Source organism: Lynx canadensis, chromosome C2 (assembly GCF_007474595.2).
Source record: "Lynx canadensis isolate LIC74 chromosome C2, mLynCan4.pri.v2, whole genome shotgun sequence".
In the NCBI taxonomy this organism is placed as follows: domain Eukaryota; kingdom Metazoa; phylum Chordata; class Mammalia; order Carnivora; family Felidae; genus Lynx; species Lynx canadensis.
The window spans coordinates 88,789,962-88,815,740 of record NC_044311.2 but is presented as its reverse complement, the minus strand read 5'-3'; the positions used below and the strand labels follow the sequence as shown (position 1 = coordinate 88,815,740).

At 43.7% G+C, this 25,779-nt stretch overlaps 1 protein-coding gene across 4 annotated transcripts in view; it reads left to right on the top strand.

Moving 5' to 3' along the window:
• LOC115523298 (kalirin-like) overlaps window positions 1-25,779 on the top strand; it is a 116,837-nt gene that overhangs the window by 31,663 nt on the left and 59,395 nt on the right. For 2 of the 4 annotated variants that reach the window (XM_030329211.1, XM_030329209.1), the window contains exons 2-3: window positions 12,339-12,622; window positions 13,804-13,908. In XM_030329211.1, the coding sequence (XP_030185071.1) occupies window positions 12,339-12,622; window positions 13,804-13,908 (389 nt within the window). The remainder of the gene's footprint in view (window positions 1-12,338; window positions 12,623-13,803; window positions 13,909-25,779) is intronic. The other 2 variants (XM_030329210.1, XM_030329208.1) reach the window with 1 other exon arrangement.

Below are 25,779 nucleotides of genomic sequence, written 5' to 3'. Positions count from 1 at the left end.
ATTTAAAAAAATAAAATAAAAACTTTTAAATCATCATCTTGAAACTTGAGCATACATCAGAAATACTTGGAGGGCTTGTTAAAACACAGTGCTGGGTCACCCCCATAGATTCTAATTCAGTAGCTCCAGAATGAGACCCAGGAGTTTGTATTTCCAGCAAATTCCCAGATGATGCTTCCACTGTTGGTCTGAGGACCACAGTTTGGGAACCTCAGATTATCAAAGAAGGAAAGCTCGTAGAGCTGGAGAGGTGAGCAGGCCTGACCATAGAGTAGTTTAGTTTAAGTAGCAGGCTGACAAGTTTTATATATATATATATATGTGTGTGTGTGTGTGTATATATATATATATATGTATATATATATATATATATATCATATATATATATGAGACTGATTCTCCCCCTTTATATATATATACACACACACACACACACACACACATACACACACACACACACACATATATATATATGTATGTATATACATATATATACATACACACATACATATATACATACGTATTTTTTTTTTTTTTTTGAGAAAGAGAGCACATGCAGAAGAGGAGGAGCAGAGGGAGAGGGAGAGCTAGAGAATCCCAAGCAGGCTCCACTCTGTCAGCACAGAGCCTGACCTTGGACTTGATCTCACAAACCGTGAGATCATGACCTGAGCCAAAATCAAGAGCCAAACACTCAACTGACTGAGCCACCCAGGGGCCTCTAGATTTTATTGATCAAGTGATTTCTGTAGACCAATGTCATTGTTCTGGGAGCAGAGATACGTCAAATGGATAAGAGAAAGAGATTAGATGCAGAGGAATCCATTTGAGACTGTTACATAGGTTAGAAGATCTGAATTAGGGCAATGACAATAGGTACAGAAAGAAAAATATCCATGCAGAAGGTCTTTGTGAAGGAAGAAGCTGCTTCCAGTTGAATAAACCTGAAAGACAGCCTTGGTCATCATCTGAGAGAATCTTCAGTTACATGCAGTAATTTGTGTAATGTTAGTTTGAGGCTTTGGGGGTTTTATTAGGGTTGAACTGGTTTATGTTCCCCCAACCTGAAAAGAAAAGTGCAAAATGTTGCTATTTAAGTGAACAGCCTAAACTTTTTATGGAGCTCACTTAACCTACTGGAAGTCTTATTTGAAGGCCTAGGAGAAAACTGGGGTATAAATACATCCTGGACTCCAGAGTGGCCCTTTTTAACCCGAGAAATTTGGCTTACCTGCCATATATGGAGGTTAGGAGGGCTGAAAATTAAGCTGTAAGAAGATGTCTACCCCAGGCTTGGAACTTGGCAGGTGCCATGGGTCATGATTTGAGAACCCCCTTGTGCTCATCATATATCTTTATAGATGAAAGCTGATCTCAGATGACCTTGGTTCCGGTGGAGCCACTGATTCTTGTTGCCTTACCATAAGTAGAAACCATTTCTAAAATAAATTTCTGTGTTTAGGTTTTATATGAATGTGGCAATGTCCTTTTCTCGGTCTAGATTTGTGAAGTTTCACCATGTTCTCTTGGTTATGTTTTGAGCAGTTCAGAAGCCTTTTAGGAGGATTTCCTACACTATACTGTAGAAAAAAAAGGTACATTCCCTCTCTAGAAGCTGTGGACAAGTCTGGGGGAATGAAATGGGCATATAAATGGAAATGTCTAGAATGTTTACTCTTGGAAGAGCAGCAGATATGTTTTCACTGACTTTTGACAATCTGATATGTCAAGTTTCAGAATCCACCCCTTGGAATATAGAGAGGATTTTTAGCCCTTGACTTCCAAAGGCCACCAAAAAGGTAGTGAATCAAATGAGTGATTGTAGCAACATGTCACAGCAATGGACTGCGTGTTTAGAACATGCATATCTGGGATGGGAGGAAGGCACTGACTCATCGCCCTTTGAGGGCTCTCCTCACTCTTTGTCTGTTGGAGAGAATATTATACAAGGGAAACTAAGGCCAAGGAGACAGTGAGAACAAGCAGTTGGAAATAGTCACTTTACCCACTGTGTCCCATGGCAACCTGATGGGAATCAAGGTGGCAGGGGAGGCACTGAAGGAGCCAGCAGTGATTGAGTGAGATCTGGACCGAATTATAATAGAACTCGAAAGAGTTCATCTCAATTGAAGCCAGAGGTACTGGCTTTTCACCCCTGTGGAGATTGTTTAGTCTGTTGGAGAAGACCCTGATACTAAGAGCTAGTGTCCCAATGAGCACTGAAGATGAAAAGAATTTCTGCCCTATGTGTAGCCACTGGATTTGGAATTCTCAGATCTCTGCACATTCTACCAGGTAGGATCAGCACTACAGGGAAGAGAAGGGGACAAGGAAGTAGAAATGAACTAAACTGTAGCTCAATACAATGTGCCGTTGAGGCTCAGAGTGATCCTTCATTTTGTACTCTTTGTTTAATGGGAAAAATCAGGAGTTCCAAATCCATAGGGATGTAGATATAAAAAAAAAAAATTAGAGAAAACACGTGAAGTCTATGAGTGAGATAGAGTAGTGAGATAAAGAACGGTGGGTTGGCAAAGGGCTCATTGGAAAAGACATTCCTGAACTAAGTATAAAAGCAGTGTAACAAGCAGGAGGCAGGGGCTTGCACTGTGCATTTGAGACTTGACTATTGTGGAAGAGATGGGAGAAGGAGTATCCGGAGCCAAGAAGTGTTTGCCAAGTTTAGTCGCAAGTTGTGGTAGGGGCAAATTGCAAGGGCTACAAGTTTTCTAGTGTTAAGAAACTGCTTGTGGGTGCTCCTGGGTGGCTCAGTCTTGTTAAGCATCCATCCATTGATTTGGGCTCAGGTCATGATCTCACAGAACATGAGATCAAGCCCCAAGTCGGGCTCTGTGCTGACAGCACAGAGCCTGCTTGGGATTCTCTCTCTCCTCTCTCTCTGCCTCTCCCCCTGCGTGGGCACTCGCTCATTCTCCCTCTCTTTCTCTCTCTCTGTCTCTTGTCTCTCTCTCTCGTGTGTACACTCTATCTCTAAATAAATAAACATTAAAGAAACAAAACAATGTTTGTGGACCAGACTGATTCTCCCCCTTTCCCGTGTCCTGTTATTGTCACTGTAGCCTGTAGCTTTCTTCATCCTCTGGCACCAAGTAGTCCAACCAAATGGCCAACCAAATGGCCAAGCAATGGTTTGCTGGGAAGCCAGCCATTCCAGGAACTGGTGATGCATAGCCTTAGGACCTCAGCTAAATATGCACCCAGGAGTTTGGCTTTCAAAGCATTCCACTAAAAGACCTGTCAGAGCCATCATCTTATGCCATGAGGGATATATTACTATTTACTGTAGATTTTGTGTTTCCATGCTTACAAACAATTGGATTTATGTATTTATTACCCAAAGAATTTTTATCCTTGACCTTCCCATCATCCCCTTCTCTAGATGTGCAATTTCCAGTGTGAGAAAAATGTATATATGATACTTCTATAATTTTTATATTAAGTAAATTATTTATAGCAAAGCCAAAGAAAACAGGAGTGTTTGGGTATCTAATCACTGCAAACAGATGTAATGAAATGCGTTTGCCTTATATAGCTCAAGCCACAGAAAGCAATAAGGATGAGTTTATAATTATTCCTGTATCATTGGAAATCAAGTAAGACAGAAGAGCAGGGGGTTAAAGGGCTCTTCTGTAAATATCTGGTGGATTTTAGGAGTCTGCGTTTTCTTCCAATTTCAGCCATTGGAATCAAAGCTTCCAGTAGAGTATTATAAATGCCAGAGGGACATTTGTAGACTCATTGACCATCTAGATAAAACAGGTATGATTGATATAGAACAACTAGACTTCATATCTTTTAGCAATTGCATAATACAATATGTTAAAAAAAAAAAAAAGCCAGCCTTTGGGATATGGTTGAGTACCATCACTGAACTGCAGCAGAATGGACTGAAAATGAGTTGTTCATTCTTCATTTGCATCCCTCAAGCCAGTATAGAAAACAGCTGGCCAGCTTAGTGGGTTGGTTACACACCCAAGGTGCTCACAGTCCACTGAAAGGTTTGGTGACCTTACACATGCGTATGCTCTCTGCAGGCCTACCCTAGGCCTTTAGAGGACAGTGTTCCTGGACTTTGGGGATACTAACCCCTCAAAAGTAATAGGACTCTCTTTTCATTTTGTCTAGGAGGTTCAATCCTTTATTTTTAGCTTACTTTGAGGTCAGTGTGAAGAAGGCTGATGAATCAGTATTTTATGATTGAATAAAATCATAAAATAATGAAATAGTGGATGCAGTACTATGGAGGCAGCCATAGTCCTTTGACATGTCTTACATTTGCATTCTGTGATGGCTTGTGCAAAATGTATTCTGCTTTCAGAATAGTTTTACAAATTTTATACCAGACCATAAACGGTAGAAGAAGCTTTTTTTTAAGGTGTAACATAAAAGTGAAATAGATATGAGTTGAAACTTTTTAAAAAGGAAACTGAATTTATAAATGGCTGTATTAAATATAGCACATTTCTTTTTTTTTTAAGCTTATTTATTTATTTTGAGGGGAGGGAGGGGCAGAGAGAGAGGGAGAGAGAGAAGCCCAAGCAGGCAGCACAGAGCCCAACATGGGGCCCGAACTCACGAACCATGAGCTTATGACCTGAGCTGAAATCAAGAGCCAGACGTCTAACCAACTGAGCCATCCAGGTGCCCCACCACATTTGTAGTATATTCAGTTACTATCCTTTTGTACACAATTATCTTCTATTTTGGTAGCTAATGAAGGTCTATCCAAGTAAGGAAGGACCATGTTTGACCTAGACAATGGATTTGTTAGGACGTGTTCAGTTGTGCCTGCTTTCATGGGTTTCGTTCCACTTTTCCTCTTCACATCAAGCAGACAGCCCTCATCTCCTGTACCGCTTAGAAACATGCTGCTGTGATGAAATCGTGGAGTCCTTGTCCAAAGGCTTAAACCGATAACACTAACATGTTTATTCTAACCCCACGATGGTATTTGAGACCCTAGTATCAAGAGTTGTTCAATTGGCCCTAAAATCCATCTGAAGCTCCCATTCTAAGAGACACCCTATAAAAGGAGGCATATGTCACTTCCAGGAAATAATAACCTGTGCTGCTTAAACTTCCAAATAGTGGGAAAGGGGGGCAACTATGGCCACATAGCCCAAGGATATGGCCACCTTATTCTCAGACAAGAGTGGTTCCCTGAAGTGAAGAGGGGAAAATGACACAGAATGGCAGCTGGTAGCATTAAGTGTTTCTTTGCTTTCAGGAGGCATGAATCTTTAAGGGTAAAAATGGCCTTAAATCATCTAGTCTAAGCTTTAGAAGACCATGAGATAGAATGAAGGAACATAGAGAATAAACTCACAGTCACGGACTTAGGGGAGCTTTTTATGGTTTTATTAATTTTTATTTAACTTCTATCATGCTTCTATGGGTTTAAAGTGTTCTAAACACTTTACAAACATTAACTCCTTAATCTTAATGGCAACCCTATAGGGTAGATACTAATATTATCTTCAGTCACTGATGAGGAAACTGAGATACAGAGAGGTTAAGTAAATGGAACAGAGTCACACAGCTGGCCAGTGGTGGAGCCAGGCTTTGAGTGCATCCTGTCTAATCTGTCCCAGTGTCTGCCCCCTAGTTAGTGGCATAGAAGGGCCAGAAGCCAACTCATCTCTTTGTTGCAATCCAATGATGAGGCACCAGTGGGTTGTTCTTAGGTCATACAAGCAAGGCAGGAACATTATACGAGCAGAGTTTCTCTTTTCATCAACTTCAACAAAAGATCATTAGGAGATGAGTGTTGAGGTCAAGAATTCTCTAGTCATCAGCTAAGCTTTGGAATGTGTTGTGTGACCATGCAGCCTGTCTTCTGTCAGGTGTTAAGGAGGAAATCAGATGGTTCAGAGAGGTGGCTTGGGATTTGAAGGAAGTAGGGATAACAAATAGTGTGCAAGTCTGAAGGATAAGCATCGGTTGTCGGTTTATTTATTTAGATTCTCTTGATTTCATTAGTATCTTTATATTCCCATGACCAATCAGCTAAGCTATCCCACTCAGAGCCTGTGAAAAGTTGGACCTTCAACCTCAGGGATTGCCCTGACAAGTTTTCTATTTCCCCAGTTTGTGGCTAAGATACCAATTATAAGATGCATTTCCTACCAACCTAGAGGCACTGGTTTTTACCTTTTCATTACTTCTTGAGACATTCTACTTTAATCTCAATTTGTTTCCTTAAACTATGTGCTTTTGGGTAGGAAGGAGACATTTAATTTTTCCAGAGGAAAATTGTATGCTAGTGTACATAATGAAGCATCAAGGGGAATGCAGGAAGATAAGAATTCTTTTCTTTTTTTCCTTTCTTTTAAAAAAAAATCAAGATCTAATTGACATATTATATTAGTTGCAGGTGTACAACATCATGATTCAGTATTTGTATCGTGAAATGATCACCACAATCAGTCTACCTAGCATCCATCATCACACATAAAAGGGTTTTTTTTCTTTCCCTGTGATGAGAACTTTTAAGATTTATTCTCTCAGCAACTTGCAAATATATAATACAGCATTATTCAGTATGGTCACCATGCTGTACATTATATCCCCATGACTTATTTATTTTATACTGGAAGTTTGTATCTTTTGAACCTTCACCCATTTTGTGTACCCTCCTTCCCCAGCTCTAGCAACCAACAATATGTTCTCTGTATCTGTGAGTTTGAAGTTTGTTTGGTTTTTTACTTAGATTCCTCATATTAAGTGAGGTCATATGGTCTTTGTCTTTCTCTGTCTGACTTATTTCATTTAGCATAATGCCCTCAAGGTTCATCCACTTTACTTTTTGTGGCTAAATAATATTGCAATGTATATACATTTACCACATTTTCTTGTTATTTATTTATTTATTTATTTATTTATTTATTTATTTATTTAAGAGAGAGTAGGGGAGGGGCAAAGGGGGGTGGGGAGAGAGGGAGAGGGAGGGAAGGAGGGAATCCCAAGCAGGCTTCATGCTCAGCACGGAGCCCAATACGGGGCTCAATCCCACAACCCTGGGATCATGACCTGAGCTGAAATCAAGAGTTGGATGCTCAACCGACTGAGCCACCCAGGAGCCCGGTACATTTACACATTTTTTTTTTAATCTATTCATCCTCTGGTGGACACTTAGTTTGCCTCTATGTCTTGGGTATTTTGAATACTGCTGCAGTTAATACAGGAGTTTTAATATCTTTGTGAGTATTTTCATTTCTTTCAGATAAATACCCAGAAGTGGAATTTCTGGGTCATAGGGTAGTTCTGTTTTTAATTTTTTGAAGAACCTCCATACTGTTTTCCAGAGTGGCTGCACTAGTTTGCATTCCCACCAACAGTGCACAAGAGTTTCTTTTCTCCACATTCTCACCCAACACTCATTATCTCTTATCTTTTTGGTAATAACCATTGTAACAGGTGTGAGGTAGCATCTCATTGTGGTTTTGATTTGCATTTCTCTGATAATGAGTGATGTTGAGCATCTTTTCATGTACCTGCTGACCATCTGTAGGTCCCGTTTGGAAAAAGGTCTATTCAGATCATCTGCCCATTTTTTAATCAGATTGTTTGATTATTGTTTGATCAGATTGTTTAATCATTGAGTTCTATGAGTCCTTTATATATTTTGGATATTAACCTCTCATCAGATACACGATTAGTAAATTTTTCTCCCACTTGGTAGATTGCCTTTTCATTTTGTTGATGATTTCCAGAAGATGAGAGGTTCCTTGCAGTGTTGGTGGGAGTAAATCAGGGTGCAATCTGGCAGTACCTAGTGAAGGTGGTGAGGTGTCTTCTCTAAAGCCCAGCCAGTCCACCTTGACATACATGCTCTGGATGCTGTAAAGTTGAGAGCAAGGTGTGTTCTCCTCAGTGTATGATCTGTACGTGGTAAAGGTTTGTCAGCCCTTTGTTTCCAGTCCACAGGGAGGTAAGTACAGAAAATGGGAATAAGCATTTAGAAGCTTTTATAGCAATCTGACACTTCCACCACATCAAAGAGTATGATTTTGTATTTTATAAAAGTATTGGTGGGGCGCCTGGGTGGCGCAGTCGGTTAAGCGTCCGACTTCAGCCAGGTCACGATCTCGCGGTCCGGGAGTTCGAGCCCCGCGTCAGGCTCTGGGCTGATGGCTCAGAGCCTGGAGCCTGTTTCCGATTCTGTGTCTCCCTCTCTCTCTGCCCCTCCCCCGTTCATGCTCTGTCTCTCTCTGTCCCAAAAATAAATAAACGTTGAAAAAAAAAAATTAAAAAAAAAAAAAAGTATTGGTCTGAAACAGGTTGGAAATAAGAAAAGTAGATCCTTGACTCCCTGACCACAAGTAGTTTGGAAAGCACTGCCCTGGAGGAATTCTCACAAATCTACAGAGACCTGTACCGGACTGCTTAAAATGAATGTGCGTGTGTGAACATCCTCAGTATCCATCATTAGGAAAATGTGTTACAAGCTCCACAATATGTCCTGTGAAAGAATATTATTCAACAACTAAAATCAATGAACTAGATCTACATGACTGAACATGGATAAATCTCAGATAATTTTGAATTAATGAGTATGTTGAAAAATGACATATTAGGATAATATAAAGAACACTGGATTCCCATACAAAGTAAATGGCTAACTACATGGACGGGAAAGATGCACACCAACTTGAGAAGGGAAGGGAAAGTGGTGGGTGTGACTGTGAACGGGTGGAAAAAAATTTAAAAGCTTCAACTGTATACACAGTATTTTCTTTTTTAAAAAAGCTGAAGGAAATATGGCAAAACATATTTACATTTATCATACCTAGATGGTGGGTACCTGGATGTTACATTTTTTCTACATTTTTATCTATCTTAAAAATGTCTCATAGTAAAATCAGCCTCAGAATGTGACTTTTTTCTGATCCAGAAAGCTAAGTTGAACATACTGGAACATCTGGGGAACTTGATTACGTACAATGCCCAGGGACACATTTGTTTTCCTTGTGACTTAAAACCAGATATTAGCCTTACAGACCCCTTCTATGCCGCAGGGCCGGAGAGGAAGCACTGGTTCAGAGTCCTGGGGCAGATGTAGGGATGCCTGACTTCTGGTCCTAGCTTTGTGATCAACTCATTTGCGACCGTGGATTTCTCATATTTAAACCTTCATTGCTTTATCTGTAAAATTAGACAGTTTTCAGCATTGCAATTGTATAACTTGTATAAATCATGTATAAATGTATGTTTGAAATGTTAAATAGACATAGCAGCTTGATGTTCCTTTTACAATCATTATAGAGGCTAAAGGGATACATGGAGTGAATACAGATGTAGGAATAAGATGAATATACGTGCAGTGGAGTCAGATCAGGATTTAAGTCTTGCCTGTCTGCCACTTAACCAACTATGAGCCTTGGTTTCCTGAAAAACTCTGATTTTCCGTTTCCTATGACCAGAATCCTAATAAATAGCACCTCCCTTAGCTTGGAATGGTTCAATAACAGTCTTGTTGTTGCAGCTGTTACAAATCAGTCACTTAACTTTTGTGCCTGGAAAGGTACTAGAATAAAATCTCCATTGTCAGCTAATTGTAGACATCTTCCAAAGATGGGGTGAACATAGCGTGCCAATTATTCTTTAAAGCCGTAATAAAGTAAGTACAAATTTTGTAAATCGTGCCACATTCTTTTTTAAAATTTTTTACATGTTTATTTATTTTTGAGAGAGAAAGAGAGAGACAGAAAGTGAACGGGGGAGGGGCAGAGAGAGAGGGAGACACAGGATCCAAAATAGGTTCCAGGCTCTGAGCTGTCAGCAGAGAACACAATGTAGGACTTGAAGTCAGGAGCTATGAGATCATGACCTGAGCTGAAGTCTCATGCTTAACCAACTGAACCACCCAGGCGCCCGTGCCACATTCTTTATAATCATGCATTCAAAGTAATTTAGTAAAAATTCTCATCACACACACACACACACACACACACACACACACACACAAAGGTAAGTATATGAGATGGTGGATGTTAACTAGACTTATTGTGATCATTTCACAACAGATACAAGTATCAAGTCATTGATGTACGCTTTGGACTAATACCATGTTATATGTCAATGATATCAAAACCAGAAAATAAAAACAGGAACAAACAAGAAACAAAGTAATTTAGAAACAGTCCTGTCTCCATTCAGGACCCTAACAGTGAATTATGGATTGCTTCCGACACGTGACTTCTCTTGTATGTGGGCTGTGATTGAATGGCCCTAATTGTTTACACAGAGTAAACTTGAAACAACAAAAGTGAGAGTACACTTGATTGTTAACCTGGACTCCTGTGAGCATTTGTACAGAATGCACCAAGGCAGAGCCACAGGACAGTGGGGAAGGACAGTCCATCAAGATTTGCATTTATGAATCTCGAAGTCACGCTATGCTTTGCAATGGAACAGGGAACCTGGAGAGCTGCCTACCCTGCCTAGTAACACAAGGCACGGTTAATGTGATTGGGCCTCTAGTTCTGCTGACACAGTATGTGCTGATTAAGTTTTTGAAGGCTTGGTTTCATAGAGCCATGTGCTATCACAGGGGTCTGGTGAATGAAAAGCTTTTGCAGCTTATCAGCAGAAAGATAACAGAAAGGCCTGGTTCCACTACCAGCCCTGGGGAGATGTTTATCACTCAGGCTTCTGAGAACAGGAGTTTGAGCCATACCAAACACTTCAGAAATAATGTCAACATACCCAGGACCACAGCCAGCAAGGAATTCCCTGAGATAAGATTACAACTTCGTCCTTAAAGGGACGCCAACCAAGTCAGCGGATCCCAAATGTTCCCTGAGCAGAGCAATCCTGTATATTATCCTTTATACCAGGGGACTTTAGGACCTCAATTTTTGTGCTACTAGATGCAAACGCTCAGGTGTTGTTTTCCAAAGTACACACAAAACTCTAGCAGCGTTGAAGAAGATCCCCGCAGGGTCAAGATCCTGAGCTTGCAGCCCTCAAGGTCAGCCAGTTGTAGAAGCTGGAGGCAGCTTTCTATTGGCAAAAAGGATTCATTCACCTTCTTATGGGATTTTGTTTCTTCTCTGTCGGCTACGTCTAGGCCAGAAGGCCTCTAAAGCCAGATTGTCCTCCAGGCTGGGTCTAGGATGAAGTCGTTATAGGAAAAGATGATTCCGTCTTTGAGAGGAGTAGGTATAAAAAACCACTTCAGTCATTTGTTTCTATACCTAGTCATGTGTTTGGTTTAAATATCAGTATGTGAACTGGCACCACCGGGGCGGTAGGCCCATCAGGGGTCAAGGCAGAGTGGGTCAGGTATTCTCCCAAGACCATTTTTGCAGTGAGAAGCAGCAGCATACAGAGAGGTGAGTTGTCTTTGATTTGTCATCCAGACACTTCTTGCTTTGGAGGGCCTCACATTCATTCCTCTGCACCCCTGTGCACAGCCCCAGTGTGGCCGTCTGGACTCTGACTCCTCCTTCCCAGGGCTATGCTGTCTATAGTTACCAGATGAATTAACAAACAAAAAAAACCCTTTTTAGTGTGTCCTTTATAAACCCTTTTATTGTGTCTCATAGTAAAGGTCACACACTATTTGATTATTAAATGACCTCACTAATACTTTTATCCAGTTTCTCCTTCTCCATCAAATCTTTATTTCATTCAGAGGATCTACTTATTTGGGCTGTGTTCACTTACTTTTCAATATTTGTACCTCTGTGCTTTTGTTCCTGCTGTCTCCCCCTTTTGAAATTCCTTCTCCCCTCCATTAAGCCAATTCAGACCAATCCCGCCTACACTGATCTGACCTTCCTCTGAACTCTGCTAGCTTATCGCCTGAAGTCCATACCAGCCCTGTGGCAATTAATCACATACCACTTTGTGAATTTGTCTTTATTTTACATGCTCCGTCTTGCTCTTTCACTCTTCTTTCACACACTGTGTGTGTGTGTGTGTGTGTGTGTGTAGCTAGATAAGAGGTGTTTGAAAATAAAACCTACGTCTTATACGTCTTTAAAATACACTACCTAATAGGTGCTCCATGACATTGTTTTTGGTTGGTGATTCTTGCTTAGGATTTTAATTTTGTTTCAATGAAGGTAGGATTCTTTGTCTTCTCTTCACTCCTATATCCACAGAACCTGGAGCAGTGCCTTGCACATTAAAAATTGATTGTCAGCTGTTACTACCCTCTAGAGAGGGTTGCCTTGACCAGGGTCTGCAGCTGGCCTTGACATTCTGCCTTGTATCCTAGCTTCCTGAGGATGGAGTTGTCTTACTCCCAGGCCAGCCACCTCCCTTAACCACCTCTGACATGGCCATGTCTGTCTGTTCTTTCTCCTCAGATGCATACTCCCATTCCTCAAGTGAAAACGGAGGCAAGTCTGAGTCAGTGGCCAACCTGCAGTCTCAGCCCTCCCTGAACTCCATCCACAGCTCCCCCGGTCCCAAGCGTTCCACTAACACCCTTAAGAAGTGGCTGACGAGCCCCGTGCGCCGGCTCAACAGCGGGAAAGCAGATGGAAATATCAAGAAGCAGAAGAAAGTACGAGATGGCCGGAAGAGCTTCGACCTGGGATCTCCCAAGCCTGGGGATGAGACGACCCCTCAGGGAGACAGTGCCGATGAGGTACTTCCACGTGGCCCTGGAGCCTCCCTCAGGAGGGGGCTTCTGACATACATCCTTCCTGGAACCTTGTGAGGCTTCCGTGGGTTCTGTAAACCAGCCAGTCTCTAGTCCCCAGGAGTTTGTGTTCTTGAACCCAAGTGATCTGAGCTTTTGTACTAACAAGACCTTGCCAGTCTGATGTGTGACCAATTCAGAGACTGGCACATAGAATTTCCAGCAGATAGCCAACATCTTGCCAGATTTGGAGATAGGGGCGTGGGCCTAAAGGGAGTCATCTGGTCACCTAATCCCCTACCTCTACTAAGGACTACATCAAAACCTGCTAGTTGAGAATAAGAATAAAAGCTGAGAGATTATAGCTGTTTTCAAGTATCCAGAGCAGTGCCACATATGAAAGGGAGTGGACGACTCCATGTTGCTCCAGACGGGAGAATTATGAGTAACAGGTGAAGGTTTACAGAAGGCAAGGTTTCAGCTCAAAGAGTGACTTTAATGGGGGTCAACCAGTGATGAGGTAGGCTGTCATGAAAGCGAATGGACACCTGTGCTAGAAGGGGTGGGGATACCACATGACCTCACAAAGCAGTCGGAGAGGTCCCTGTGTTAGCCCAGAGGTCAGACCAGGTGACCTCTGAAGTCCCTTTCAGAGCTGAGATTCTGTAATTAAAATACAGTGGGTATGTTTTAGTTGGGAGAATGAGAGCTATTTTTTTTTTTTTCTGGCAAACCCACTCTAGTCCCTGATGTGGCTAAGCAATTCTTCCCTCTGTGTAACCAGACTCTCTTTGTAATTTCATGCTATCTGCCCTTTCTCCTTCTGAGAATGACAGTAGAGCCTGGTGATATTCAGATTGTGGTTTAATAGTCCTTCAAAAGCTTAAAAAGTTAGGCTCTCTCTGACCACTCTCAGCTTTTTCTTTTCCTGGCTAATCAATGAGGTAGATGTTTCTCGTGTGTGTGTGTGTGTGTGTGTGTGTGTCCCTATTTGAACCTCACTGTCCTTTGAGATAAGAAGGTGTACCCATTCCACAGAGGAGGGCAGTGAGGCTGAAAAAATAGGGATGTATTGAGAAAGGAGATCTTACATGTTGCTTTTTTAAAAATTCTAAGTCCTGAACCATTGATATCTTTAACTGTATAATACATATGACTGTATGACTAATACTGCTCTTTTGTTCTAGAAGAACAAGAAAGGATGGGGTGAAGATGAGCCAGATGAAGAGTCACACACCCCCCTCCCTCCACCTATGAAGATCTTTGACAATGACCCTACGCAGGACGAGATGGTAGGATTTCCTTACTTTCTGATCTGAAAGAACAATGTGTAATACATGGCGATTTTGTTGTGTGTGTGCGGTGGGGGTAGTAATACTCTCTCTTCCTTGTTATCTCTCCGAATCCATGGTGATGTAGGTTCCCTCTGTATTCGGTAGGTGTCCCCGCCCCCAGCCCTGGAGGTCTGATTTCATTCTGGGCAGGGTAGGGGCATGCAGAAGTGGGAATCTGTCTGGTCTCTCCTCCTGTTGATGAAGGGTAATGACTCTGTCTTTGGAAGCTATAGATCCCAAAAGAAACTGTTTGTCTCAAAAGGAGTCTGAGGTGGTTCCAGGCCGTGATCACTTTGTTGCACCTGACTTCTGACCTCTGTTTTGGTTGATTGTTTTTCCCTATACTCAACTCTAAAATCCAAATAATGGTAACTTCCAGTAAGCCCCGGTGGTATGAAAATTCCGCAAGTACCGCGTGAGGGATGGAGGCGCTGCTGAGGGGAGGCTGCCGGCAAAGGCAGGAGAGCCTAAGGTGCAGGCTGCCACATTCCTGGTGTTACAGAATTCCCTGAGTCACCAGCATGCATAGGCTCACAGGTGTCCGAAGTGTGGATGTCTCCAAGGGCTCTAGTCGCAGAGCGATTGCCCCGATGGCTCTAGAGCAGAGGCTCGGCTTGGATATGCTTCCAAGCATGCTGGCCGAGACGTGGGCTGCTCTAACTGCGTGCTCTGTCACTCATCTTGCTTGCAAACCATGCTTTCACCTCACTGGGTTTTTCCTGCCTTCTCTTAGTGTTGCTATCCTGTTGGGTTTGACAGGTTGGAGTGGTGGTTTCAGGTTTCAATAGTGCTTTACATTTTCTTTTCAGAGTGGTTTGTGGTCGTGGTGGTGGTGGTGGCCTAGCCATCCCTCCGGGGTCTCCTTGTATTGTCTACTGCCCTGCCTTGTAGTAGCACAGCCTCCCCTAAGGTGGTGAGCCCAGCCTGGGCAGGGAACACATCTTGACAACATCACCTGGGATACAATTCAGAAAGTACTGTTGGCCGATGCTTCAGCATTTCTGGTGATGTCCCCATTCTTGTTTTAATTCCCTCTGCTTTGCATTTGGGTCATTATTAACCCACAGACATTAATTGAGGTCTTCCTGGGTGCCACGCTAGAGGGACAGATTCTAGGGACAGGATGATGACTGAGATGACTGAGATGCCCCCCTCTGTGGACTCAATCATGAGAGGTGCACAGTTGTGTGGCCCCTCCTAAGGTGACGTTGGTGGCCCTGACTCTTAACTTTTGGAAGGAAAAGTGTCAGGAAGCATGGCGTGATGCCCATCCTAGATTCCCAGGGGCAGAAATGCCCGTGCTTCACACTGAGATCAGAATGAGAACCAACCTGCTACGTTCCCAGAGGCCTATCCTTGTAAAATGTTCCACAAACAGTGACAGCATATGTGGGGAGTGGGGAGCTCATGTGACTGTATCTGCCACCCCACACAGCACAGCCCTCCACACGGAGGTGCCAGCTTGCATAAGATAAGTAAAGGTCACGAACCTTCTCCCTCAAATTCCCTCAAACACAGCTTGTTTTGGGAAAGAGGATGTTATGTTGTTTCTGGATAATCTTTAACTGAAAATGCAGACTTACCCCAAACATTCGTGTAGGCTTTTTGTTATCCGGAAAGAGGGCAGACACATTAGCCCTCCTCAGTCCTGCTTGTTTGATTCCCAGAAATTTGTTTCTCTGAAATATTTGCTAAGCCTCAGAACTTCTAGCAAATGGAGTTGAACTTACTAAGTAATTTTTACAACAGTCTATGAGGAATTTTTAAGTCTACCTATTGTAATGTTACCTGATCACCTTGATTCTCCATGTTTCCTTCTAATAACTGTTCATATGCATGTGTGTTTTATTTTTACCATTTTAATATGCACATCTTATGTTCAATGCTTTCCTTAGTATTTTTCTAAAATTGTGTTGATTTTACCTTCGTAAGTGTGATTTTAATAGCTGGGGACTGTGTCACTTATTTGATGTGCCATAATTTGCTTGACCAGCCTGTTTTGGGATATCCTGGGGTGTTTTCAGTTTTTGCTCTCCTAGATAACACTGCTACAGATCATTTTGTACATACAGCATTTGTTCTTTTGACGTCTGTCTTTGGAATAAGTTCCCAGGGGTAGGATTACTAAATCAAAAATTTGATAGCTTGGATTTCCAAACAAACTTAACCTCCTTTCCTGCACTCTCCAGAAGAGGAAAAAGAGTGTTGTTCTATCTCCTTAATTACATTTATTTGGCTTTTTTCTTTTTACCCCATCTCCGAAGCAAAGACCTAAACTAACTTTTAAATTAGACAACAAGTAGCTTCCTTTTTGAAACTCTTTCCCCCTAACTTAAGGGACAAACTTGAAGCCAGACCGTGGCCGGAACAGTTAGCTTTTTACCCTTGCAGTGATCAGTGTCAGACGCTGAAGGAGTATGTGTCCCGGGCCCTCTGTTTTGCCTTCTGCTTTGCTCTGCCGGGGGGGGAAAGCTCATACATGCATGCAGGGCTAACCATTTCTCCCCAGTTTCTTCTCAAGTAGGAGAAGAAAGACAAAAACCACTGTCCCTCCATGAGCAGGATTCCCCAAACCAATGATGAAACAGCCACATAGACCAGTCCCTATTGCTGATACAGGGGAATGGGCAGTAGGCCCTTGGCTTGAACCTCCTTTACTGTGAACAGGATAGTCCTTGGTCACTTCAGCAAGACACACAGAACTCCTTGGTAAAATCATTTATTACATCCTGGTGTTCCAGTTAGGGGCCTTACCAGAAGCAGGTGTGTGTGTGTGTGTGTGTGTGTGTGTGTGTGTGCGCGCGCGCGCGTGTGTGTGTGTGTGAATGCATGTGCACACATGTGAGTGGGGAGGGGGTTTCTAGCTTCCTGGTCTTTAAGTGCTCTGCCCTTGAATTTTTGTTGGATACACACTGAAGATCTATATTTTAAATCTGTACTTGGCTAAAGCAAAAACAATTTCTTTGGATACATTTGAGGCTAGGTTTATGGACTCCTTTCATACCCTGGAACGGCAATGGGCAGCCCTTTAACAGCCAAAATTCTGTCTGTCCCTCTCTCCTGTTGCTGACAGTGGGTACAGCCCTTACATTTGGCCCCCCAGGAACTCAGCAAACCCTGCCCTCAGCTGCTCCAGAAGCCTGCCTAAGGAGAGCCTAGTCCCATGCCTGCTTTGCTGCTGGCCAGAACTCCTGACAAGGGCCTTCTATCTCCCTCTGTGATCTCTTCCCTCTAAACATAAAGCTTTGCTTCCCTTGCCTGCCTTGAGCTTTGGACTTGCTGTTTTGCTTCCTAATTGCTATTCCTCATTCCTTGCTAATCTGCTTTTCCTTTGCTGCTCAATGTCTTGCAGTCCTCCTCTTTGCTAGCAGCCCGGCAGGCTTCCACTGAAGTACCTTCTGCTGCAGACCTTGTCAGTGCAATAGAACAATTGGTCAAAAGCAAGCTGGTAAGTGGGGTCCTGGAGGCAGTTCTGCGTGTGTGTTACCTCCATGCGGCTCCCAGGGCCTGGCGTCTATGTGCCGTGTCCTCCTTTGCGCCTATCCCCATTCCTCCTATAGGATTGTTTCTGGCTGATGATTGTTTCTAAAAACCTTTGCCCCAAAGCCTGTTTTTGTTTTTTGGTTTTTGGTTTTTGGTTTTTGGTTTTGGAATGGGCATAGGCAATTAACAGGCCCTTTGGGGATTATGGCATTGATGAAAGGAAAAAAGTATCCAAGACAAAATAGCCTTCCTGTGAGACCAGTCCACTGTCATTTGGACAGTGACTGATGTATGTCTGGTTAGCCCTGAAGCTAACTTGGCTGCTGAGACACAGAACATGGATTGGATCTTTGAAAGCACCAGGTAATTTTATTCGGGGACCCCAGACAATTTTCTAGCTTGCAGAGTCTGCAAGATTGCTGATTATAAAGGGGAATGGGCAAAAGGGTATGGATGCCTGGGCACAAGAGATCAGGGGTGTTGGTGCATACTCCATTCATGGAGGCAAACCAAACTTCTGCCACTGAACACTAGCCTAGCTTGTGACTGTCTCAAGGGCCAATCGGACCACTGCAGAGAAGGGTTCTGGGTCTGGCTGCTGTAGGTTTTGGCACCACGATGGTGAAAGAGCTCGTGTTTGGATAATGCTGTTCCTCTACTCCATGTTGGTACACTGACCCGTACCCCTAAAGGATGACAATTTGAAGCATTTTCATTGCCTTCACTCTCATCCAGGTTTGGTGTTTCCTGCAACTCTCATTAGGATAATGACTGACTTCTGTCAGGCAGTCCTGCTAATCGGCACCATTTGCACCCTTCTCCCCTTGGCCCAGGAATTAGAGGAAAATGATAGATGCTGTGCCGATGACACTGCCTGATAATAATTCTGATTATAGTATCTCACTTTTCAAATCTCGCAGCTTAGAGAGTACCCATGAAATTCAACACATGACTTTCTTCTTCTCCTTCTAAGTTGTCCTTCCTAACTTAGAGTATTCAGCTGATGTCTTTAGTAGCTGTGTCCAGCCCTTGAAAGTTGTCCATTTTCCCCACCACCCTCCCTGCCTCGCTGGTGGGATTTCAGCGCTCTTGTGGGCACTGCATTGGCTTCTTAAAGCTCGCCTCTCTGCCCACTGCCCACTTGCTCTCCTTTCCTCACACACCCTCCTCGTTCTCCAAATACCATTACATTTTTTTTCCCCTTTTACCACCTGAGCCTGAGCCCTGACCTCATGCCTGGACTATCGCAGTACTTGTTGTTTGATCTTCCCCTGCCCCAGTCAGCCTCCCCCCACCCCTGGGGCCTCAGTCTCCTGGTGGGTCTTCTACTGCAATTACCCCCCCTCCTCAATGAAGGCTCACTGCCTCCCTCTTGCCTACATGAGCAGTCCTCTCCAATGGGAGAAGTGCCTTTAGGTACATGAGACACTTTACTGAGGTATACAGGAAGACAATTTCAGAATCTCTTCATCTCATTTAAAAATTATTTGGGGTATATTTTATTACACACATAAGGATAACACAGCAGTCCAGAAATGTAATTTATAAATAGGTTACATGTTTTGGCAACGCATGACCAAAATTGTGCCTATTGGTAGACGTATACAATCAAAGATAAAAGATAAATATAGATAAAGTTCACACTTATCCTGTATTCTAAATGTTTGGTAGCCGGCCTACACCCACTTATTTATTCTGGTTGATGAACTCTGCTCCAACCGAATTGTTTCCCTCACTGTCCCCAAACATGCACTTGGCTTTCCTCTCTCCAAGTTTCTGTTCATACCACCACCCTACTTCTCTGGAATGTTCCCCCACTCGTTCTTGCTTTCTAAAGCATAACAGTCCTTCAAGGCCCCACTGGAATCTCATCTCTCCAAAAGGGCTTCCCTGACCAGCCCAGGCCAGATTTCCTCTGCAGCCCCATGGCAATTACTATGTAAGCCACCTGCTGCCGGGGACAGCTCTTAGATAGTTCCGTTGGGTTATTTGTTGAAGTGTCTTAATCTCTTCATTGCCTTCATCTTCACAGCTTCCATACCCAGCTAGATGGTCGGTCATTTAGGACATTTTCTTCTCCTCCATTAACACACAGGAATCTTTCACACTCACAGTTTCATCAGTACACACTTGTTTCCAAAAGGTTATATTTTCCTATATTTTGGATTACCTGTATCCTGCTCTTTGTGCTCACCTTAGCACTGTTGGGAATCCCTGCAGACCTCTGGTTATGTAGTTGCCGTGTCTGGTGTTAAACAGGTAAGTGCAGATATTGAGAAGCCCCATAAGAGCAAGTCTCCCAGAAGAGACGGAGCATAGGGTGGAGTCGATCAGCCCCGTAACAGGCTTTCAGCAAATGTCTGTGAGACGAGTGGTTTTTTTGTGGTGCGTTTCCCATAAGAAGAACTTTAACTTCCTCCTCCACCAATAATTACTTCTTGAGGACCTGCGGTGAACCCAGAATTAGAGAGATTTCTTTGGCCAAACATGTGAAACCAAGCCCATATCATGGAGAGGAATGAGGGAACGGTAATTTGGTTTCTCAGAATCTTCTCACCAAAATTTTGCCCTCTCCTTTGCCCTCTCCTCTGCTTTCTCTTTCTTCCCATCCTAGTATGCATCCACTGTGGGATAGCAGTGAAGCAACGGTGGGTGGTTGTTTCCCCTGCCACATTTGGAAATCCTGAGTTGCATTCTTACTTCTGAGACTTGTATTTTTATTCCTCATTAGCTCTTTAGCTTAAAAGAGGGTAGGATCTAGGAGCGCCTGGGTGGCTCAGCAGGTTAAGGGTCTGACTTCAGCTCAGGTCATGATTTTGCGGTTCGTGAGTTTGAGCCCCACGTCAGGCTCTGTGATGACAGCTCGGAACCTGGAGCCTGCTTCAGATTCTGGGTCTCTCTCTCTCTCTCTCTCTCTCTCTCTCTCTGCCCCTCCCCCTGCCTGTGCTCTGTCTCTCTCAAAAAATGAATTAATATTTAAAATTTTTTTAAAAAGAGGGTAGGATTCAGAACCTATGAAAGTTCTGGAGTTTTTATTTGACTGTAAGTTCAACAGTGTGACTGCTACCAAAATAGCTTGTGTGGTCATAGGCTAGGTTAACGAAAGTACAGTGTACAATCAAGGAAAGTAATAGCTCCATTGTAGTCAAAGTTCTTTAGCCCATACCGGTCATGAGTAGTGTGGGAGTCATGTATCAGGCTCTGAATGCTGCATTCTGAAGTGTTCTTGAACTCAGTGAAAGGGCCCCAGAGGAGGTAACCGGTACCATGTGGTCCGTATCCTTTGAAGGAAAGTTGAAGACACTGGGTTAAGTATGGGGAGAAGTTAGGAGAGAGAAGGCTCATGAGAGCTATCCTGACATAATTGAGGACTGCTGTGGGAAAGAAGAGTTGGTGTCACTCTTTGTTGCTCCAGAGGGTGGAGCCTAGACCTGTGGGTAGAAGTTATCTTAGTTCAGTATAGCATGAGCTAGTAAGTTCCTTTCCAGTGTACAGGCTGGAAATTTTACAGGAGCATCTAGTATACTTGGACTTTTATATCTAGGGCTTGGATTCTTTCTGCTTTCTTTTTCGGTTGCTCCAGAGGTAGCACCAAACTCTGCTCCACCCAAAAGTCCTGAGATCCCTTGTGTCTCTGAGTCCCAGAGCCATCCTTGGTGCTTTATGGTCACATGATCATGGCTGCACTGAGGCGGCTGCCCCAGAGGTACCATCTCCGCTGAGCGGCTGGTAGGAAGCAAGGGTAGGTGTCCTCTAGCTCACCTGCAATGCAGATAAAGCCCTTGAAGCTCCCCCACAACCTCCTTTGGCAAGTCCCTCTGGACATTAATGGCCACTGGAGTTCTTCTTTGCCAGCCCTGGTCTTTAATCACTGCTTTTATTTACCAGCAGAAGACGCCCACCCACCTGTCCCCAAATAGAGCTAACGCATTTTTTTCCACATTTTGTATTAAGGTATAGTCTCTAACTCCAAGCCAGGTACAAGGACTCCCCCCTTCTTTCCCTGTGTGATCTTTGTTTTTACTTTTTTAAGTAACCTATACCCCTAACATAGGGCTCAAACTGATGACCCTGAGACCAAGAGTCACATACATGCTCTACTGACTGAGCCAGCCAGGTGCCCCTCCCTGTGTGATTTTTAATAAAGCTTTTCCTAGATGTGTGGACTGGTGGTGGCAGTGGTGGGTGTGTAAGGAATCAGAGATCTAGCTGGTAGTCCTGCCTCTGCTACTTTACTGTGTAGCCTTGGGCAAGTTACTTAGTCTACTGGGGCCTCTCTTTATCTCCTTTATCAGCAATGAGGATTCTGTCCATCTGAATCTTAGCTCAAAAGAGATACCATGATGATTGAGTAGGTGTGAATGCGCTTTGTAAAATGATAAGTAAGCATCCTACAAATGTTAGCTCTTAGCCACCTCATCTGTACTCTGAATGGCAGGGAAAGGGAACAGTGTCATCCCTTATCTCCCACAGCCCTGTTCGAGTCATGGGAACATAGAATGTGTCAGCCAGTAGATTGCTGGTTGGATGAAAGTTGCAGCGTGATAGCTTAACAATCTATATGACTTGGTTTTATCCCTCAACCTTGAGGAACAAGAGCTTCCTGGCCATGTGAAAATGTGTCTTTGAACTTGGGTCTCTAAACAGCCACAGGATTTCACAATCTGCCTGAGATGAAAGATCAAGCCTCCTCCCTGAGCCCTTGTCCTCAGGTGGCATGTCACAATAGTTTATTGGGCTTGGGAAAGTACCAATGGCCCCTTGACTGATAATCCCCTGCCTTTGGGGGAGGGGCTGCCCGGGATTGAGTTCCTGTTCAGTCTGCCTGGTAGCCTGGCATCCTAGAATGTGTCTACCTGCTTCCGCAAGACTTCCTGCCCTCTGACTCTCCTACTTTGATAGCATTCACCTCCCGAGGCCAGCCATGTGGGCCGAGAAACATGTCTAGGGCCAGGCCGCATCTGTGTGTGTGCTTTGCTCTCTATTAGGTGAATCAGCCTGCTTTCTCAGTGGCAATCTAGTTAGCCAAGTTCAGAGCCCAGAGAAGAGGAAATAATGGCTGCATCACACCCATGGTGGAGGTGTGTGTTTTCAGGAACTGGGTTCCTCCGGCATCCCTCGATGGAAAAGTTTCGATTTCCACCAAAAAAATTTTTAAGGCAGTCACAAACCTGAAATGTCATTTGCCTGAAAAGTCCAGACTTTAGTTTTTCTCCTATACAGTTATCTTCCCCACCCCCACCCTTAATTTGTCTGGAAATGACTATGATCTAATACTTTTTGTCCAGAGAATGTTATACAAATTTTTAGAAAAGGGTGGGGCTGATAAGAGGTTAGTGTGCTGCCGGGTGCTGGACCAGCACCCTTTTCCTGTTTTATCAGATGACCTTTGATCACTCCCCAAGAGTCCCACAGTACATTCAATAAGTTCTCGGAGTCCTACTGTGTGCCAGCTCTGAGATCAAGCATAGAATCTTCCATAAAGAAGCTCACAGTCTAGGGTTAGTGCTCACAATGCTCTCCTGCCTGGACTATTAGAATATTTTCCTCCCTGATTTCAGTATGACATCTGTCTACATGACTATCAGACAGATTTTCTTTCTTTTTTTAAAAAAAATTTTTTTCAACGTTTTTTTTATTTATTTTTGGGACAGAGAGAGACAGAGCATGAATGGGGGAGGGGCAGAGAGAGAGGGAGACACAGAATCGGAAACAGGCTCCAGGCTCTGAGCCATCAGCCCAGAGCCTGACGCGGGGCTCGAACTCACGGACCGCGAGATCGTGACCTGGCTGAAGTCGGACGCTTAACCGACTGCGCCACCCAGGCGCCCCTTCTTTCTTTTTTTAAAAGAACTTTTTAATAGTTCTTTTTTTTTTTCTAATAAAATAAGAATATGCTTATTCAAGAAAAATTGGAATAATAACAAGAATATAAACACAAATTATATCTCTGATAATTATCATCTAGACATACTCAGTGCTAAATATTGATACATTTTCTCCTAGACCCTTTGAAAAATAATGTAGTTAATCAGAATACAGACAAATCCTTTTTTGCCTTACTGTCATATCAGGGACATTTTCCCAAGAGATGAAAAGCCCTTAGGAATATTAAGAGTGATCTTCCTGGAGCGCCTGGGTGGCTCAATCTGTTAAGCATCAGACTCTTGACTTCAGCTTAGGTCATGATTTCACAGTTCCTAGGTTCCGGTCCTGCACTGGGCTCTGTGCTGTCAGCACAGAGCTTGCTTGGGATCCTCTGTCTCCCTCTCTCTCTGCCCCTCCCTGCTCGCACTCTGTCTCTCTCTTCTCTCAAAATTGTTTGAATAAACATTTAAAAAAAATTAAAAACCCTTTTGTCATTCATTTTAGAAAGTACAGTCTCTACTTAATAATGCTACACGTAAGGCTTTACACATATGATTTATCCCTGTGCACTTCCCCAGGGTTGTCTACCTCACCCTTTACCTCTTCCTTCCCTAGCACTCACTCACCCCAACTCACACAACACACAGTCACTTGCCACCAGCCCCCACATCTCGCCCTTTCATACCCCATATCCCATCTGTGTCAGGCTGCTTCCAGCTTCCCAGGCTGCCCTGGGAAGGTTCACAGCTTGATCCTTTACTCAGAGTGCTGCTCCCGCCTGGGATGCTCTCCCATCAGTGTATTTATTTCTCAATACTCACTTCAAGCATTGCCTCTTCCATTAAGCCTTTCCCTTCCCTCTCCACCCCACCATAGAGCTGCCCACCCCCCTTTTCATCCTCCTTGATACCTTTTCCATCTAGAACAGCACCCAGGATAGGTAAGGTAGGAAGCCAAATCTTACTCATTTTCATTTCTGCAGTTGCTTGGCAAATATTCAGCATGTAGTAGCTGTTCAATAAATATTTATTTGAGTACAAACAAATGATCAATTGCAGTTCTGTGTAATGAATGCTGTGCAGGGGATGTGTAAAGGGTGCTTAGAGGAGCCCAGACGAGGGGGGTTTTATGGGTGTGTGATCCACAATCCAGCAGACAGGAAATGTGTTCATTTTTATTGTGGTGACAGCTCTCCTCTCTTCTTAATCTACTGCTTTGAATCCTATTTGCATTTCTGTTCCCTGACCTTGGACCAGCTAGAGGAACTTCTGTTGTTCTCTTCCTTGTATACTTTCTCCTTTGCCTCCTGAGACTGTTGTGGGCTGAGCCCCGGACAAGGCAGAAGTCTTCCCTGTGGCTACACAGCCCACTACTCATCAGACCTGTGCCTGCTTCCCACCAGAAGCAGCACAGGCACTTGCAGGTCACCCCCAGCTGCCCTTGCCTGGGACCCAGGATCCCCTGTAGCACAGGTAGCCAGGTCTCAGAGGGAATCGTATTCGAACTATAAGCACTGATAGCTAACACCATTATTTGAGGCAGATTACCCAGACTACAGCTTGGCCAGACCCTTTATTTCTCTCTTCCTTTCTCACTGCCTCTGCTCTGCTCACCCTCTCGCAGAGAGACTTTCCCCAGAGATAATTTGGGCTTCTTTGCTCATAGAACAGGTCAGGCAGGAGGATATGGAACATATTTCCCTGTGTGACACTTTGGACTCCACAGATGTCCTTCATTCCAGAAGGTTGAAAATGGCCCACACCAAGCGGGATGTTGCACAGGAGAACCTTGCAGGCAGAGATGTAAGCCTGTCTCCCCGGGCCTTGCAGTCAGCATCCTGCCAGCCAACAGGCTGCAGAACAAAGGTTGTAATAGGACAATGGGCCAAGGAGGAGGGGAAGTAAAAGGCATGTAATCAGATCAATCACCAGCTGGGTCCATCTGCCTGGGGAGCCTGTCTCTGGTGATGGCACCAGCAGACATGTCACATGTCTCGAAAAGCCTGCCTGTCCACTGGTTTGTCAGACCTCAGCACCAGACATTCTCATTTCCTTAATAACTGGTTACAGATCCTGAATCTATAAATTTTTCTAAACTCTCCTTGACCTTTCTGTATTTTTAGCCTATGCTGCTTCTAGGGATAACTTCCATGGTTGATTACTTGTCCTGTAAAATAACTTGTCAAGTTAAAAGAAACTCTCTCTCTCTCTCAAACTTGAAGACACTATCTTCTTAATTCTGGTTTCTACTGTTGTTAACAAATTCATGCTTGGCCCTTGGTACACTTTGTTGGTTTTGGGGTGGGGTGAGGGGCAAGAAGGTTGACGTCTCTTCTCAGCTTGAAAATTTTCACCTTTAGGGGCACCTGGGTGGCTCAGTCAGTTAAGCGTCCGACTCTTGATTTCAGCTCAGGTCATGATCTCACGGTTCATGAGATAGAGCCCCACGTCGGGCTCTGCACTTACAGCACAGAGCCTG